Source organism: Heloderma suspectum, chromosome 1 (assembly GCF_057233095.1).
Source record: "Heloderma suspectum isolate Gila_16-S chromosome 1, 16-S_ref, whole genome shotgun sequence".
Lineage (NCBI taxonomy): Eukaryota > Metazoa > Chordata > Lepidosauria > Squamata > Helodermatidae > Heloderma > Heloderma suspectum.
The window spans coordinates 54,366,976-54,386,321 of NC_139458.1; the positions used below are offsets into that span (position 1 = coordinate 54,366,976).

At 44.4% G+C, this 19,346-nt stretch overlaps 1 protein-coding gene across 9 annotated transcripts in view; it reads right to left on the reverse strand.

The window, feature by feature from the left end:
* PRORP (protein only RNase P catalytic subunit) overlaps nt 1–19,346 on the reverse strand; it is a 94,118-nt gene that overhangs the window by 52,963 nt on the left and 21,809 nt on the right. For all 9 annotated transcript variants that reach the window (XM_084843608.1, XM_084843659.1, XM_084843597.1 and 6 more), the window contains exon 5: nt 6,195–6,302. In XM_084843608.1, coding sequence (XP_084699734.1) covers nt 6,195–6,302 — 108 coding nt within the window. The remainder of the gene's footprint in view (nt 1–6,194; nt 6,303–19,346) is intronic.

Sequence of the window (19,346 nt, forward strand, 5' to 3'; positions counted from 1 at the left end):
GCCTTCCTTGTTGCCCAAGATATACATGGTTCTACCAATGCCCCATTCTCTCTCCTCTTAGAGGATACATTTACTCCCTACACAGTGACCAACAGTTCTAAGCTGAGATCAGATCAGGGGGCAGGAGGAGGAGGAGGAGTTGTGGCTGAAAGCACTTGAATGCTTTGGGTGGAAAAACCCAAATCGGATCCTGTCATTTCCCCCATACTCCTGCAAGAGAAGAAGCAGGAGTAGAGTGAAAAGCCTCTGCGGAACTGCCAGGAATATACAATGTCGCAGGCTCCTAGATGGCTCTGTGCAACAAGCAGAAGAAAAAAGCTCAGAGGGTGGGCAGACAGTGAAGCCTGATGTCAGGGATGAGTCTCAGCACCTTCAGATGTCTGTCAGCTCCGATTCTGAATCAGAGTTGGAGCAGCAGCTAGATCAGAGGCCAGGGGAGGGACCCTCCCTAGTGAGCCAGCCAGGGGAGGGACCCTCCCTAGTGAGTGAAAATGCTGGAAGAGAGTCCTCCCAAGAACCTGACCAACAGATGGCCCAGAATGAGTCCCTGCCCCCTCCCTCCACCACGAGGACGCAAGTTTCCGAGGAGGAGGAAGAGGGGTGTGACTTAAGAGACACTAGGGCACGACACAAAGCAAAGCAGGAAAAGTTAGGGGCAGGGCTCAGACGATCCGCCCAGATAGCCACTCTTGGAAGCCAATGTAGGAGGGAGCCACCCTAAGGGAGGGGATTCACTGTGAAGCCAGCTTGGCCAGGAGGTTCATACCTCAAATTGCCGGCAACTTTCTCTCCCTCTGGTTAGTCCCCTCTGCTTACAGATCGTTGATTAGTTTTTTAGAGCTTCGGGGCAGCCTGAGAGTTTTCGTTGAATCTGCATTTGTAGAGAGACTAGGCTCTAGCAAAATAAAGTCATATAAGCCTAAAGCTTTGTCTACTGTGGTGCTGATTGCAAAGGGAAAGGACTATCCAATTCTGACACCATAGAATCATAGAATAGTAGGGTTGGAAGGGGCCTACAAGGCCATCGAGTCCAAACCCCTGCTCAATGCAGGAATCCACCTATCAACCCTGCCTCACAGATTTGGCTGTCTGTGAGCTCCTCTTTCCCTCACCTACCCACTACCTCCATCATGGGATTTTTAAAAAGAGAGACAGCAGTTGGGTAGAAAACCAGTAATGGGTCATGACTCACCCGTTGAATACCACCAGCTAATTACATCGCAGCAGCCTGTGTGTATGCTTATCTGCCATTTGGGGGCTTGAATAAGAAAGCCCAAGGTCAGGGACCTGATTGGGGGCACTGCTGTGGACTGTGCCCACTCACATCTCACAGCTCTCTTCAAGTGTGGGGGGAGTAGGGATATGCTGCATTTGTGGGCAGCGTTGGGGCCTGTAGATCAGCCAGATTTGGTATGAATGCTGTGAGCCAAGCCATCTGCCCAATTTGCCTGCTTCGCTGAGCCATCCATCCCACTTGTCACAGTTCAGGGTCTGACTTCCAGTTTGTGCAGCTCAACCACTGAACTTGGGGACCCTGAGCTGAAGAACGTGCCCTACAGGTGTAAACAGCCATGAATCCAGCCCGGCCCTGCTTAAATTTTGACACTGACCTTTGAGAGTCTTCAAAAGTATTTGTTTAACAAACAAAAACGTAAGGCATCTGGTATGAGACACATCTCCTGGATAATAAACACTTCCTTTAAGCTTGTACATTCAAGAGAACAATTTGTACTTTCCATTTTTACTTTAGAAATGTTGACGCTAGCCCATTCTAAGCTAGAAATTCCATTTGTGGGTCTGATCATGTTGATTTTTTAGTTCTTCAAACTAGGGATGGCGGAGAATTCCACCACGGATTTCAGTGAGACCGAATGCACTGGCATTCGGCCCCCCGAAATCCATGGCGGAACGGCCTGCCCCCCCCGCCCCCCCCGCAGATCCCCCCCGGGATGAGACTTACCTGGGGTGGATGTTCCGGGCGGTGGCAGCTCCAGTGGCGGCTTCGGCTGGTCTTTCGGCTGGTCTTTCGGCTGATATCCGGCTGCCGCGGCCGCCATTTGCAGGCCAGCGGCTACGGCTGCCGCCATTTGCGTTCCTTATTTTTCACCGTTTTAGTCTACGTAAATATTTACGTAGACTATTACAGCGGAAAAAAAGGAGAACGCAAATAGTGCCTACTACGCTATTTGCGTTCCCCTTTTTTTTCGCCGTAATAGTCTACGTAAATATTTACATAGACTAAAATGTCGAAAAATAAGGAACGCAAATGGCGGCCGCTGTAGCCGCTGCCATTTGCATACGCCGTTGTTGTTGTTGTTTTACCCAGACGTGATACGCTATGTAAAGACTTACGTACCCTATCACGGCTCCCTGGATGGATGCAAATGGTGGCTGCTACGGCGGCCGCCATTTGCATCCGCACCAGCCAGTCCGTGGCCGGAAATCCGGCTGCAGATGGCCCTGGCCTGGACGGCTGCTCCGTGGAGCTGCCGCGGAGCAAAGCCAGCCGTCGAGGATTCAGGATGGGAGGACAGGATCACCTTCCCCCCATCAAGGATTCTGAGGGGACAGACGGAGCACCTCCCCCCCCACGAACAGAATCCACTAAAAGGTAAGTGACTTTCATACATCCCTACTTCAAACACACCTAGCCTCTTCTTCAAATTATATAAATATTCATCTTCTCAACTTTTACTCATAGTTGCTTGACAATCCTGGACTTGAGATTACTAATTTTGTAGATAATTTTTATCTACAATAGACACCTGTAAGAATATGTATGCTATCCAATAAGACTGTGTGTGTTGTTTTCCTTTAGGCTTCATTCTTGAATTAAACGGTCTTTCCATCAGAGACCTCTAATCTTAAAAAGTGAAATATCTGGATACCCAACAGAATGTTGTGTTAAAACACTGCTATGATTTGCAGTGTCAGATTATGAGGGCTCAAAGGATGCCAGATAATTTATCTATTCAGAACAGAACAGAGCTTCCTTTTTGCTGGACTTCAGTCAGTGGAATATCCCAGCCAAAATCATTATTACTGCCATGATTATGTCTCCCTAGTTCAGCCCCACATGGAGACTCTGTACTGTGAAACTTTCGCTCGTGCTCACCCCTCTGCATGTAAAACATGGCATGTGATCAGGCTCATGAATTCTATATTCATATGGGTCTGTCCCTACAATGATCTATCTTCCAAAAATAGAACACAGGTGGGTGCATCACACTGGCAGGGTGTTTTGCCCATGTGGAGGTATGTAACCAAGGACAGAACACATTCGATATACAGTACTAGCTTAGTTTGTGAAACGGTCACTTCACTCTATAATGGCTCACCACTACTCATCAAATCTATGTGTGAGCGTCTTGTCTTAACAACAGGACAGACCTAACTTCAGCTGGTAAAGAATACAGCCACTTGCATCCTTGTTGGGGCCAGACCGTCTGATCATATAATATACTAATTCTGTACTAGCTACACTGGTTGCCAGTGCATTTCCATGCCCAGTTCGAAGTTCTGGTGTTGACCTTTAAAAGCTATAAACAGCTTGGGTCCAGGTTATCTGAAGGACTGTCTCCACCCATATGAACCTTCCTGTGCTTTAAGATCATCTTCGGAGGCCCTACTTCCTGGCCTGCCACCACCAGTAAAGTTGGTGGGCACTAGAGAGAGGACCTTCAGAGTGGTGGCCCCTACCCTATGGAATTCCCTCCCAAGAGAGATATGCCGTTGGCTCCATCTGTGGCTGCCTTTAAAAGGGATTTAAAAAACATACTTGTTCTCTGTGGCTTTTAAAAGAAAAGGTTTTCTGTTATTGCCTGCTATTTGAAATGGTATTTTATTTTAACTGCCTATTTTAAAATTTGATAGTGAATTTTACTATTTTATATTGTAAGCTCACTTGGGAAGGACATGGTCTTGAAAGGCAGCTAAGACATATATTTAATTAAATAAATTAATTAGAAACTCTGGGCTGCTGCCAAAAACAGCAGCCATGCATTGAGGTCCCACTTCACTGCTGGCTCAACTTTGTGCCGAACATCATTACACCAAGTGTTTCCCTGCTACCACCAGCCAATCGCACACACAGTGGAGGAACACGCACACAATGTAATAACATCAGAACATGAGACAAGGGTGCCGAACTTCTTTCAGGCCAAGGGCTGAATTCCATTGTGGAGAAGCTTCTGGGAGCTGCATTCCAGTGGTGGGTGAGACCAAAGGCAAAAGGGGTGGGGCAAAAATGCCCCAAACACCAGCCTATTGTCGCTTAAAGTGCTTACTGCCAGTCACTAAACCTTAAGAGGGGCGTTTCAGCCTTTTAGAATGGGGGGAAACTGCACTAAAACCAGCAAACCACCAAACCTGTCAGGGTTGGAACTGAGCCCACAGAGCGCCAAAGCAGCTCTGATTATGAAGAAGAGCTACAACCCATGGGAGAGGAGCCCGCTCGTCTCTCAGAGGCGCAGCTGCAGGGAGAGGCCCCCGCAGTTCGCATTCCTGTGAGAGACAGTGACCCTGGCAGCGAAAGAGTGGGAGATCAGTTGTTTCTATACACAAGATCCCGGCACAGAGAGGTGGAGGGCGCCAAGAGGAGGCGCTCAGCCCGCTTGGCGCTATGGCAACGGCTGTGCCCCGATGCCCCACGGGTAAGGGGGGGAGCCTCCCCTCCTAGCCCTTAAGTTTCAGAGCTTTCCCGCCCTTCTCCTCCAAACGAGGACCAACTGTGTACATGGAGCTTAGGTTACCCTGCTAAGATACCCTTTGCAGTTCCTTGCTTAGTCGCTGGCAATTAGCATCTGAAAGAGTCATTAAGTTGTAAAGGAATAAAGCCTTGGAAAGAATCCCTTTTGTCTACGTCTTGTTTTGGCTACTAGAGGGGACTTTAAGAGGCAGCTAGGGCGCTCCTGACAAAACCATTAATGGTTGGGGGAAAGGAGATGTAGCCATCTTAGGAAATCCAGGGGTGGGGTGGGACTCCAGCAGGGCTGGATTTGGCCCTTGAGCCCTCAGTTCTACATCCCTGAATTACGAGCTAAGGAGAGTGATAGCAAGGACTCAACACTAGGCTGCCATTTCTTCATATTTCTGATAACATGTAGTTCTGCCCAGAGTCATCTGGTTGTCATTTTGCTTTGTCCTTATTCTTGGAACCTCACCTGGGATGGGCCCTCTTTGTTGCCTCTGCTATGACTCTCTTGTGTCTTGGGCAGCCTTCCCCAAGCTATTAAGCCAATATCCTTGATTTGTTTTAAAATTCTTCCTCAAACCAGGCTTGCTATGAGCCTTTCTTGCACGATCATCACCTCAGTCAAGGCTCTGCCAGATGCCAGCTTTCGCCAGCATTTGTACAGCTTTTGCAGAGGGATCACCGTGCTAGATATCCGCAAAGCCAGACAGCAATTCTCATGGCAATGGCTGTTAGCCCAAACACATTGGCGGGATCAGGGCCAGGGGAACAGCATCCATTGTTCATGTAAGGGGCAACACAGAGGAGACTGCTGCTCTGATGTCAGTGGGGCAGTGAATCCGCTCTGGGTTGCAGTCAGAACCAGTCAGAACTCTAAAGGGGCTATCTAAGGTGTGAAGCCTTCACTGGGGCAACAATAACTCCAGACACCCATGATAAAAAAGGGACTTCACCTCTGAGGCACTTCCCATTTTGCTTCCAAATATATCAAATGAAGTTGATAACTGGAAGTGTCCTTGAAAAGGTGCTTTCAGCTGGTGGATTCCCACAAGGTAGGCACATGTGAGATGCTTGTGGCACCAGCTACACTGATCCTGCTAGCTCATTTGAACTAGCAATGATCAGCACAGCACTCAAGTGGATTGTGCCTCACTGAAAACACTCTTATTCTTCATTGTCTGCTATTGGTCTATTCCTCCCCTGCAGCCTCTCCTCCCTGGCACCCCTTTAACTTTGCCCTGTACATCTTACTTAAGACTGGAAGTCCTCTGACAAGAATGGTCTTAGCATTCTGTATAGGGATTCTGATGTTCTGTAAGTACTAAAACAATGAATAGCAGAGGGGTTAATCCTCTGATTCGATTTTAATGTACTTTGACTTCAGGCTCGGAACATTTCTTCTCTGCACATACAGCTAGTTATCTGCCATACTTCTTAGACCTTATAGACTTAGATATTTCACAAATACACACACTCATAAAAACAGTAGAGTAGCACTTACAGTTTGAGATCGATTACATTTATTGGAAACACCAGCAACATTGAGGCCATCGATCACAATATCATAAGGGGGGTGCCGATTCACAAATGACTGAAATTCTTCCAGTTCCTAAAATAAATTTTGGGGAAGAAGATTAAGAAAAGCAACAAATGAAGCATAATTGTCTCAGCATACTCTGCTTTTTTTTGTTCTCTCCAGAAATGGGTATATCTCATGATTACTCTGAGCAACAACTGAAATTGGCGGTGGGCACAGAATTCACTATCCCATGATACTCGGCATTCATTTTTAAATTTATTTTTAAAGGCAAGTTTCTTGTTCTCTTGTTAGCAATGATAGGCTTGAAAGCATATGGACAATAGCTGATGAAAGCTCAGAAATCAGAAGTTAAGGACATCTGCAGGCAGCGAAGAAAAAATAATTTTTTAATTATCCTGTTTCTCCTAGACTCTAGGAGGAACGGAATTATGTATATTAAGTTATGCCAATTTGCATACTTTCTACAAATTGCCAAATCTTTTTCTTGCCACATGACTGGGAAACCCAGCTGGAGAATTTTGATTTTTTAAAAATACTGAGTACACATCAGACCTGCCTCCAAACTGTTGCTAGGAACAGACCCTAGGGTGATGATGATAATATTAACACTTGCAGTAACTACACAGATTACCCTCTCTTAAGACTCAATGTAAGACTTACCAGGTCAGAAAAGAAGTGCTTAGCATAAGAACGAATTTCTGCTGCATCACTATTAAGCACATTCATCATAAAAGTAATATAGGTACAAATCTTTAGGAGAGAGGTGCCAATTTGTGGGCATGAATTGCACATTTAATTATGTGAGATCCTTCTTTAAATCCTATAAATATTTGATATGGATTATTCATTTAAAAAACAACAACAGAAAATGTGGATACCAAGGTAACTCCCTGTAAACTATTCAGAGCAATGCCATTTATTTTCTTTGGGATGAATCACATGTAAATGCCAAACCATAGTTTGGCGTTACATGAATGAGCCCATGTATTATGCATTAATCAGTTACTTTCACATTTGTGGAAACCAGAGTTTGCTGTTGCAACCAATCTAGCAAACTGTGGCTTGTGTGATCCCTCCTAACCAAGATTGCAAATCAGGATCAAAATTCTCTCAGAGTAAGTAGCAGCTGCCTCTCAGTGGGCAGTGAAGAAACAGAACCTTTGCCAACTGCAGAAAAAAACATGGTCCAGAATAAATGCATAGATAGCTGGACCATAGTGTAGCTGGAAGAAACCTCACACAGGGCCCAGAGACAGAAAGGATCGCAGGCTATGAACATGCAAGGGAGCATTGGGGGTTTGAAATACTGCAGGCCAGAGAATGAGAAAGGTCAAAGAGTTGAACTTCCCAAATCCTTTGCTACAATTCCCCAGTGCATATGTTATATTCATTTATTTCATAAAATAGTACCACTGTTGTTCAACACTATAGCTGGCAATGTAGATACCAAGATGATCAAACTATATGGCACATCTAAGAGGGGAAAGCCGTCTGCTCTTTTAGCTAACTGACCCATTCACTGAAAGAAAAAATAAGATGATTTTTTTAAAAAATGTGCGAGTATGAGAATACACAAAATTAAAGCTTTCCATGCAGGGCTGAATAGACAGAGTGACAGACTACATTCATCCCAACCTGAATGACAGTAAAGTAATACCACTGAAATTGGTCGATTAACATAGGGTAGCAAGAGCAATTACTCAGCCTGGGGTTTTTGTTTTTACCCTACAGCATAATCCGCAAGGTAAAAAAAAAAAAAGGCAGATCTCTCAGTCTTATCAGTATTTGACACAGCGCATTTCATTCCAGCGTTTGGCATTAGTCACCAACGTTGGTCACTAGCTCGTTACATTTTGAAACCTACATTCTGAACTCAGCTCTTAGTTATTTTGTCAAAGCACCTGACAGAAAATATGCTGGGAACTCCCCATTATTTTGTTACACGTAACACATTGTTGGAGTTAAACCAGGTACATTTCCTGAAATGAACCTTGTCAAGTCACACACACAACCAACACTTCCAATTACTCCTAATGTTTTTGTAGCACAAAATGAAAGCAGAACCGACACACAAATATTTGTTTTATTTTTTTAGGCGAACGTGCTCTAACTTGTTGCCAGCATACACCTAGACACAACCTCTGCACTAGCACCACAAAATAACAAGGGGCAATCCCCTCATAATAGGTACTAGTAATGCCAACAACTGTACTAGAAAGTATCCAGTCACTCATTTTTTTCCCCTAAGTTGCTTGCTCTTGCTGTAATCATGTAGAGGATTTTCTGCTAGGTATAATTTTTGAAATATTATATGCAGGGCCCAAGCATTTTTGGGGTGGGGGGAGGAGGAAGAGGAGGAGGAAAGTACATACTTTACTGGAGTCTGGAGATCCAGGGAGACTTGGCCAAGGCTGCATCCTCACTACCATGAGGAAACAGAGGGGAGGCTAAATTGTAGATCATGCATGAGTATATTTCTAGAAACTTATTTCCCTGTATCTATTTTGTCCAGATCTTGTCCAGAGAATTGCTGGAGCCAATCAGAAGTAGTGTCAGAGTAAACCAAGACTCACTCTGAACAGTGAGTTGCTACCCCAAGCCCTTCTCTAGAACAGAGATACTGTGCTTCTAGGTCTTGTAGTTTGACAGAGCTTCTCTATGGGACATGCTCTCTCAAGAATAGGCTGGCCACTTACGCTTTGCAAAAAAAGAAAAAAATGCATCACCAAAAGAGAAAAAAAGAAGACAAAAGAGGATGCAGATTTGCATAAAATTTGTATATGTCAACGTATACATATAGATGCAAATGTATAAATGATTACTATAATTTAAATACAATTAAATGCAATACATCTCCCTATAATTGGGAAGACTGTGACCAGCTGACCTGTGTGCCTAGTCAGTCTGCTGCCTGGTGCTAATTGTTGAAACCCATAACTACGGCCCAGCGGACAACTTCAAGGCCCCTACCTGCTCTCCCTCCTTATGGTTCATTATCATTATACTGGACTTGGAATGGGTGCCTTCAAACAGAGGAACATCCTCCAACAATCCTTGAAACAGATGACTGTCATCTATAAAGTAGGACACATGGCCGCCTTACTCAAGAACTAGCGGTTCCAGAGTTTCTTGTGCATTGGCAGGAGGGAGGGTCAAAGAATCATAAAAATCATGGATATGGATCCAAGGAGCCAGTGCTTCCATCAGTCAAAAGTTACAAAAGTTACAAAATAATCACCCAGCTTTGCTGACTAGATATGTTAAACAAAAAGAGCCAAAATAATTGGCTGGGGCAGGGGGAGATGTTAGGGGACATGGTAGAAAAGCCACAGCTTGGGCTATGGTGTAATTTCAAAAATGCAGAACATGTAATTTCAGAAAGAAAATAGAAAAAGTATTTCATAACTAATGAGGCTGTATGTATGGGATGAGATTGTGGTATATGTGTGGGAGAAAGCTCATATTACGAGTTGAAACTGGGCCCCGAATAATGATACTTTGGCCCAGATTATGTGGAAACCACAACAGAACCCCCAGTGTTTGGAAACCTTAGGGATGGCCATTTTCAACATGAGTGCTTGTATGAGTTCACATTATCTGACTGGGCCCTATTCCAACATCCTTATGGGAAGTTAAGGATATAATAAGCTGAACTTTGTGGGCAGGTGTTGTGGTACCCTCATTACAAAAGTCCATTCCTAGGGAAAGGCACTAAGCCTGCTTACCGTTTTTAGGAAGCTGGCTAAAACAGCAGGGGAGGCGGATTTACAAGGCAGCAAAGGAGGGGGCGGGGAGGTGGAGCTGAACTTGGAGTGCTGGCTCTGAGGTTGGTTCCTGGAAAACAAAACATCCTATAGCCATCTAGCGGACACAGGATTGCTCCGTTACTTTAGAAAGATTGTATGTGCGTTGGTTTAAACCTATTATCATTACCATATGTAGGATTATATTACACATACGATTATTGTTGTCTGCAAGTTTCCTTGAAGACCCTTTTAAAAATAAAACTGAAATAAATAAATCTTGATACATTTGCTTTGAGATACGTTTCTAGCCTTCCAAGTCTTCCTTTGATAGTTTTCTAGCCTTACAAGTCTTGCTTTGGCAGTTTTCTAAACAGCCTCTCATGAAATGCAGGCCGATATGGGACAAGGATAACACAGGGAGGATGGGGGGAGGGGTAGAATTGGCTATAAAGCTGGATATGGTGGGAGCAGAAAATTGATTTGAATGGGAATCTAGGGTATGCAGGAAGATGACAGAAGCAGCTCTGAGTGGGGAGACATAGCTTCCAGTATGGTTCAGTGATATATTGCACTATAGCAGTATCCAAAAAAAGGAAAACTACTAGATATTTTATTGCCTGGTAAACATTTTCACTCAATTTGCAACGATACATCAAAAATACACTGTATCTAATGGTTAAGAAGAGCCCTGCTACATCAGACCAAAGGCCTATCTAATCCAGCATCTTATTAGTGGCCAACAAGACGCCTATGGCAAGCCCATAAGCAGGACATGAGAGCAACAGTCCTCTCCTTTGGAGGACTCCTCCGTTGTTCCCCAGCAATCGATATTCACAGGTATGCCGCTTCTAATCCTAAAGTTAGCATCTAGAAGCCATAGATGGATGTAAAGTGAAGTGGTTGCAAATGAGATGAATTGGAGGGTTAACATAATCTCTTAAAAGTTTCTCTCCATGAAGGCAATATTCAGGAGAGTGCAATTTTTGGCATGTCCTCCAGAAGCAGGAAATTAATTTTCTATGAGAAGTTCTTTTTAAAAACACCACTCAATTAAATTAGATTGAAATTAATTTCAATTAAATCTGGATCTTAAGAATGAAATGGGAGGTGGGGAGGGAAGGAAAAAGAATTGAGTTAATGATTCATTAAACTGTCAACTGCACCCCTTTGGCTACCCAACGTGCTGGAAGATGATAATTAGCCACCATTACATTCAAATTTATTTAGTTATTTCCTTCTTGTGATGACAAATTGTAGTAATAGGGATGGATGAACAGAACAATAAAGTCAAATGACAACAGGTATGCATCACTGCCCTTGACTTGCACCAGTAGGAGCATGGAGACAACAAATGTCAGGAGAGATCAGTGATGTTGACGAGTTGCCAAGTCCCAACCTAGGGACTCCTTGTCAGTCAGACTCTGCTGAGCTCAGAAGGAGTGAAAGAATGTACAGCAGTGGTCCCTTCTCTTCATCCTGCTTGATTTGAGACACAGGCAGGAGAGAAAGCAGTGCGAAAGGAAAGCAGGATATATGTTGTTGCTAAATCCTCCCCCCTTCCCCAAGATCTTAGGCAGGGTCTCTGGATTGCCAGTTGGCAACCTTAATGACAGATGAGTATGGTGATGACCAGCTTTGTAGCTTCCCAGTTGGTTACACATCTAGGGAAACTGCATGTCCAGCCAAATAAGCAGATAGATACGCAATAGAATCCATCAAGAGTCTCAGCTTTCATTTAAAAAAAACACACAAAATAAACCCAAGTTTCCAGTCCTTGTGCGTGATGAAATCTGAAGCATACAATGACAATGTACATAACCCATCATAAATAGAGAGGGTTACATGGGCACATGGTTCCCCTCCCCACCAAAAACAATCCAATGAGAAAATCCCAAGGAGAAACACAGTAACTAAATAAAGTCTGCTCTGCTACCAAGAAGCAAGTAAGAATGGGACAGTTTTACTGGTCAGAATCCTGCAGCACTGCAGCCTAAGCAGGCAAATTTACACTCTTGATTCTGTTTTGCTGCTGGTGAATCAGGCATCCAGGATTTGTAAATGAAAGACTTGTTTCAGGTTTTAATTCAAATGTTTATTTGAGGCTAGAAAAACATTCCCAATTCCTAGAAGTCAATATTGAATGTTTGGGCACCAGCTCTAGCCATGACTCAAAGATATTTTAAATTCCTTTGCAACCAGGGATGAAGGGTTTCCAGTCCTGCAAACATATGTTGGGCTACTGAAAGAGTGTGAACTTCATTCAGGTTTCACTGTTTTAATGGGTAAAAATATATTTTTCCAAGGAGGTTGATAACTCCCAACAAGAGTCTCTGGAAGGCACAGCTGAGAGGGAAGCAGCTTCTTTCCCCTTTCTCTGAGAAGTGCAAAGACTCTCAGCAACACAAAGGGGACTGGCTCTTAGATATATTCAAAACTAAATTGCAAAAATTCAGTCCAGCCACATTCAGTGCTTCTGAAACCTCACCAGACTTGCTCTGATGGGCTGGTCTAATCCATCAGTCCAGCAGCACAGAAGGATAACTCACAGCCTTGGCCTGGAGGATCAGGGGCTTTTGACCCTGAGACCCTGAGTCAGCAACCCATGTCCCTTATCAACCCAGCAATGCAGACAACACACCCAGAATTAGAACCTCCAGAGTCCACACCCATGGAGCTTTCATTCCCCAAAGAACTGTCGCCCTCCGCACCAGGAACCCACATCCCCATGCCAATCTGGCAAAGCACCTGGAGTGACTTGTCAGAACAGAGAGGAGCGCAAAGCTCCAAGCCAGAGGCTTGCTCCTTTAGGAACTTGTTCCTCAAGGAAGGGGAGGGGCCTAAGAAGGTGATTTGGCCCCAGAAAATAAATGACTTCAGTTTACCCTCAGACTTCATCAGAGGAAGCTGCTCACTTGAAGCTTTCTTTGGTGCTGCAACTACTGCCCTGCCTTGCACCATACACTCATCAAGACATGCATTAAATCCAACTGCATGCTAGCAGACATCCATTAGCACATCAGACTTCTCCTTCTCTCCTGCCCCTGAAGCCCACTGTGCCACCTGAAAATCTGCTCCAGAGAGTTTCCTAGCCCTCTGCAGCAGATTTTGAGGGTGCACAGGAGGATACGGGGAGGATCCCCCCCAGTTCTGCTGATGGAACTGCTTCTAACAGTGGGATAACATGCTTGGATGTCAGGACATGTGATGACATATTCCTCCTCCACCACCACCACCTCCCTCCCACACAGTGATGCATAAAGCCCATCACAAATGAGAGAAGAGAACTGTAGAAACATCTCTAAGATTCTTGTATATGAACATACTGATGGTATACATTCCAATGCTATATAATCTTAGGGCAAGGGTGAGCAACTTGTGGCCCTCCAGATGTTTTGGCCTACAACTCCCATTAGCCCTCAGCACTGGCTACACTGGCTAGGGCTGATGGGAGCTGTAGCCCTCCAAATGTGTTGACTCACAAGTTGCCCACTCCTGTCTTAGCATGTGATATTTTTTGTTATGTGATATTTTTGTTATAAAAAAAAATCTTTTTTTTTTTTTTTTACCAAAACCCTCATACTGCAACACTGGAAGGAAAAATCATGACCTTCCACACAGCAATGGACGGAAAACCTGACCTCCCTTTCAACATACAAATTCGTAGTATATCAAAGGCACCAACAACTTGATCTGCACCAAGGTACCTGGACTGTCTACACAGTATGAAACTAGTGATTTACCTACACAGTATGAGACTGTCGATTTGCCATCCAGGCATATGGTCCCTTCCCCACCTAGAAACCAATTTTATGATATCTCCTTTCCACCCACCCCTGTAGCTTTCTCTGCCATTCCCTTTCCAACCCTATCCTTCCCCCCCAGCTGTTTTGTGCAAGTTAAACCAGCCCTAGGATATCCTTTTTAAGATGGCGTGAACAGAATGGTACATAGAATTTCAATGATCTCCTGCAGGATCAAGCACTCTCATCCCTCTCTTTTCTTTTTAGTGTAAACCACTGCACATTATGCCTCCACTAACACCAGTGCTAACCATTCTTTCCAAACCAGCTTCAAGCTCTGGCTTCAAACTTTAGTTTTACGCTAACCTGCCAATGCTAGGGTTAATGCAGTTATAATGCTGCATGCTAGTCAACACTGAGAAGGGAAGGGAAGGGAGGGCCAATACAAGTAGGAGAGAGACAAGCATGTGGTGGTGTGCTAGAGTAATGAAACTGGCCCTAGGATTCATGCTATAGATCTGGCTTTTATGGAAGTTTGAGACCTGGGACGCAGAACCTCAGGTCCTGGGGCCAAACCTGGACCATCTAAGGGCCAAATTTGGCCCTCCAGAGTTGCTCAGAAGGCCATTCCCACTCCTCCTGGCCCCACTTACTTTCCCCTGACTGCTGATTTCTTGGCTTTTGTGCAGTTTCACCCCTTTCTAAAAGGCTGAATGCCTCTCCTAAGGCTTAGTTACCGACAGTAAGAACTTTAAGCTAAAATAAACTGGTGTTTTTGGCCCAAACTCCTTTTCCTTCTGCCCCACCCACTGCTGGAATGTGGCCCCCCAAGAGCTTCTCCAAATGGAATGTTGCCCTTGGCCTGAAAGTGGTTTGACACCCGTTTTAGACCTTCATACTGCAGGCTTACAGGTGCTATTCCAGGCTACAGCCAATCCCATCAGAAGCTGGTCTGCAATTGACCCAGGAGATGGGATGCATATGACTTGCAAGGGATGCATATGACTTTCAAGGCTATGGCAATGTAGCAGGAGCTTAGCCAGAGTTTCTGACTAAAGCCCACTTGCCCTACCAAATTTGGCCTTCAGTGGTGTGAAGAAGGAGTCTCTATATGACAACTCAATAGACGTTTATCCTCTTTACAGTATTGTGAGTTAGCACTGTGCTCTCAATTTAAACTCACTCAAGCTGAGAAGTGTAGCAGTTATATCTTTAAGCTGCAATCCTATGCACACTTACCTGGGAATAAGTCTTATTGAACTTAAATGGGTTTTACCTTTGAGTAGACATGCATAGGATTGCACTGTTCATTGCTATGTTACACTCAGATTGATAACACTCTTTATATTATAGCCACCTTCATTCAAAAAAGAAAAAGAAAAATGGTGACACAGAAGGAGGAATCCTGTGGACGATCAGCAATAATTAATCTACGTTCACTTTTACGCAGATGCACTCACAGATCAAAAAAAGAAGAAAATACCTGAGTTGATTCACAGTATGACTGACTAGGGAGGGGAATGCCAACTGTGCGTGTGTGTTTGAGTCACCGTGGCTTCACAAGAAAGGGCACATGAGCATGCACCTGATCAAAAATACAGACTATCCCACAGGGTATTAAATATTGAGGCAAGCAGTTTTATAACGACTTCCACAAAACCACATATACTGTCAGGCCCAGAAATAGCTAGCAGCCTTCTCTACTACAATAGAAATAGCATTTCTGTCACTTTATTTAGATACAAGAATAGCACTTTGCTTTGATGTAGGAAGTAATGCATTAGCACATAGGGTAGTCTAGATTTTTAAACCGACTTTAAAAAAATGAGGATTTAAGCAATTTTGTGCAGTATGTATGCACCTCCGTTCTTAGCAACAGCAAAAAATAGAAGTTACATTTTAATATGTGCTGCAAAATTCAAGAATAGTATGGCATCCAGTTAAGATTGAACAGGATATGGAACTTTCCTCTGTGGTCCAGCAGTCTTCGTATCTTTTTAATAAGCCTAACAACCGGGAGCACCTCTCAGTAAAAAAGGTACTGCACTCTAGCTTGTGGTCTTAGAAAGTCAATACTTGTCAAGGCCCAACTTTCTGTTATACGCTGGTAAGTTTACAAAGCAACACAAATATCAGCAAGGTCTTTTATTGCAGTAGATTAGGTTACACAGACCAATTTCTCAGACCCCATGGTAAAACATAACAGTTACAACCTCCATAAATCAGATAGCAAAGCAATGACTATTGGCATGATGCTTAGTTTAAGGAACAGTCCCAAGGCTAGATTTCACATAGCAACAAAGTTTGAAGTTCTAAGTCCAGCAAGATAGTTCAGATTATGAATTGCATGGTACAGGGTTTAAACAGACAAGGGTCCAAGATTCATGGTAAGTCCAGGCAAGAAAATCTTTCAGGAAGATAAGATTGTCCAAGAGAAAGTTCTAAGGCTAGAATTTACACATAATCAGAGATCAAGTCCAACAATAGATTCAACATTAGGATCTCAACATTACATGTTCCAAGGCAGACAAGGGTCCAAGACTTATGATAAGTCCAGGCAAGAAAGCATTCTGGGTTATCAAAGATGAAGGTACACAATTCATGGAAACGAGTTCACAGAAAGTCCAGACGAGAAAGTGTTTCGGGCAGATTAGACAGCGTTGTTCCTAGCGAACAGCTTAAACTGGGCTCTCCAGCTTGTAAACTGGCTTAAATACAGGGGAGGTGCTGCTAAAAAAAAACCCCTTCTAATGATCTGCCCTGGCAGGGAAATCTGGCCTGTAAGCAGGCACTACATCGGAGAGGGTGTGTGGCTAGAGTGTTGGACTAGGAGTCAGGAGACCAGGGTTCTTGGCCATGGAAGCTCACTGGGTGACTTTGGGCCAGTCACAGACTCTCAGCCCAACCTACCTCACAGGGTTGTTGTTGTTGGAGGAGAGGAGGATTATGTACACCATCTTGGGTTCCTTATGGAGGAAAAAGGAGGGATAGAAATGTAATAAATAAATAAATAAGACACTCCTCAACTCCTCTGCTCTGCATGGAACCTCCCCATGCCTGGTTCCCACAGAAGATTTCTCAGGTTGTAAATCTGAGGTCTGATTTAAAGCCTTAGTCTTTAAGGAGTCTCATCCTCCATTAGCCTTCCATGAGATGGGAAAACAGGCAGAGCCAGGCTCTCATGTCCTGAGTTTCTCACGACTGAACGGGTCCTAATTCATCTTGCTCTAGGTCTGAATCACAGTCTGAACCAGATTCTGGCTCTAAATCCATAGGGCCCACAGTGGCGCTGGAGCTATGCCTAACAATACTGCTCTTCCTATTAAAATAAATAGTAATTTGAAGGTACATCACTGGGACAACCCCCCTGTGTTTCTGCTGGCTTCTCAGCTACTACACAATTGACCAATCTGAGTACTTGTAACTGTGAAAGGGTAAATAATTTTGAGCAAGACATACACTAAAATATCCATTTTTTTACATTAAAAAATACACTAACTGAAAAGATGCCTTACTCACTTAATCTGCTTCTCATTTCCTTAACAAGCAGCTGCTGCCAAAAGTTATTAGCTAGCAAGGGAATCTCCCTAAATATCCAATACTTGCCCAAATATAACCATTCTATGATCAAGGCTAAGTCTAAAGCTGCTCCCACTACACATTCCTTCCAGAAAAGCCCCAGTTGTGTAAAGTTCCCCAAAATTTCTAACGACAATGAATTCCTGAAATTCATAGGAAAATCCAGATAATCATCCAACAGACTTAATCACCCCCTAGTGGCCCGCTAAATGATAGACATAAGAACAGCCGTGCTGAATGAGACCAGTGATCCATCTAGTCCAGCATACCGTTTCTAACAGTAGCCAGTCAGTTGCTTCAGGGAAGCCTCCAAGTAGTAGATTAAGGTAACAAACATTCCTCAGTGTCTTTGTCCTCTGATCAACCAGTATGCAGAAGCATACTGCCTCTGAACATGGAGGTTTCATTTAGCTATCACAGCTAATGGCCACTGGACAGACCTATTTCTCCATAAATTTATCTAATCCCCCTTTAAAGGCAACTGAGTCAATAGCCATCGCTACATCTTGCGTTGGTGACTGTGAAAGCAACTCGCGTTGGTGACTGTGAAAAAGTGCTTTCGTTTGTCTATTGTAATTCAAACAACATGATTCTCAAACTTATTCAGCTGCACATTAAAGATGTGCTCCTGAGAGCGCAATCCTATGGGGATAGGTGGCCGCCTCCGAACTTGGAGGCGACCACCTATCCCATGCAGGGCAGGAGAAACATGGAGGGGATCATTCCCTCTGAGCTTCTCCTGCCCTGCATTTGTGGCTGGACAGCCGATTTCGGCTGTCTGGCTGAGGGAAGGTGGAGCGGGGGAGGAGGCTGCCAGACGACACATAGGATGTGTCATATCGGCATTTCCGCCTTCCCCAGCCCAGAACGCCCTCCCGGAATGTCCCGTTTTGGCCGCTCTGCGGGCTCTGAGGTCAGTTCCCAGAAAACCACATATCCTATGGCCGACTAGCTGCCATAGGATTGCTCCCCCCACCTTTCAGCCAGAAATGCTTGCCTTTATTTCACACAGCAATATATAACAGGAAGTTTTTTTTAGCCCAGTAAGAAGCATCTAGTAGCAGCCACAAATTGGTTTTAGCGTCTGGACAGTGTTTTAGGGCACAATCCTATGGGATTGCTGCCTGCTAGATGGAAGCCTCTGATTTCAGAGACTTCAGAGTATCCAATTCCCTGCCGGGCTGCTGACACCAGAGCAGGAGGAGTGACAGAGGCGATTTTTGTCTATCCATCCTCCTTTTAAAGTTTTTCCTCTAGGCAGGCCTCTGAGCCCATCCAGCACAGGTACACGGTGGGGCTGGAGGGATCATAGGATTTTTCATATCCAGGCTTCTCCTCTACCCTCCTCATCCATCAGAACACAGTCCTTTTGATCTCTATGAGGTCCTCCGAGGCCACTTTTCCGACCTTGTAAAGCAGCCGGTGCGGTTCTTTCTGCAATAGCTGCGAGGAGGCAGGGGGAGGGATCTGATTGTGTAGTCCCACTCCCCAAGTAGTAGGAGTGTCTGCAGTTTTCGGAGGGGGAATCTGAGAAATCCTAGGGTCCTGGGGATGCTCTCCAGGAACCACAGGATTGCTCTCTTACTGTATTAGTTGTGTTCAAAAATTCTTCTGAGATGCTGTGCGAAGACTTTTTGTCTTGGGAAAGCAGCTTGTCCATTATTTATTTATTTATAAATTACATTTCTATCCTGCCTTTTTTCCTCCGTAAGGAACTCAAGGCGGCGTACGTAATCCTCCTCCTCTCCATTTTATCCTTACAACAACAACCCTGTGAGGTAGGTTGGGCTGAGAGTCTGAAGTGGGGACTAGAACTCGGATCTTCTGCCTCCCAGTCCAACACTCTAGTCACTACACAATACTGGCTCTTTAATTTAAATAAAATTAACGAACAAACAAAAATTGCCAGTCTGTCACTGGCTGCTGGAGCCAAACCATTCCTTTCTCAAAGCCTCTTCCTTCCCTATACCTTTTCCTCGTGTCTACCTTGCAAAAGCTAAAGTAAAGAGCTTGTACAGCTTGTGCTTTTTCAGGAGCAACAGCTGCAC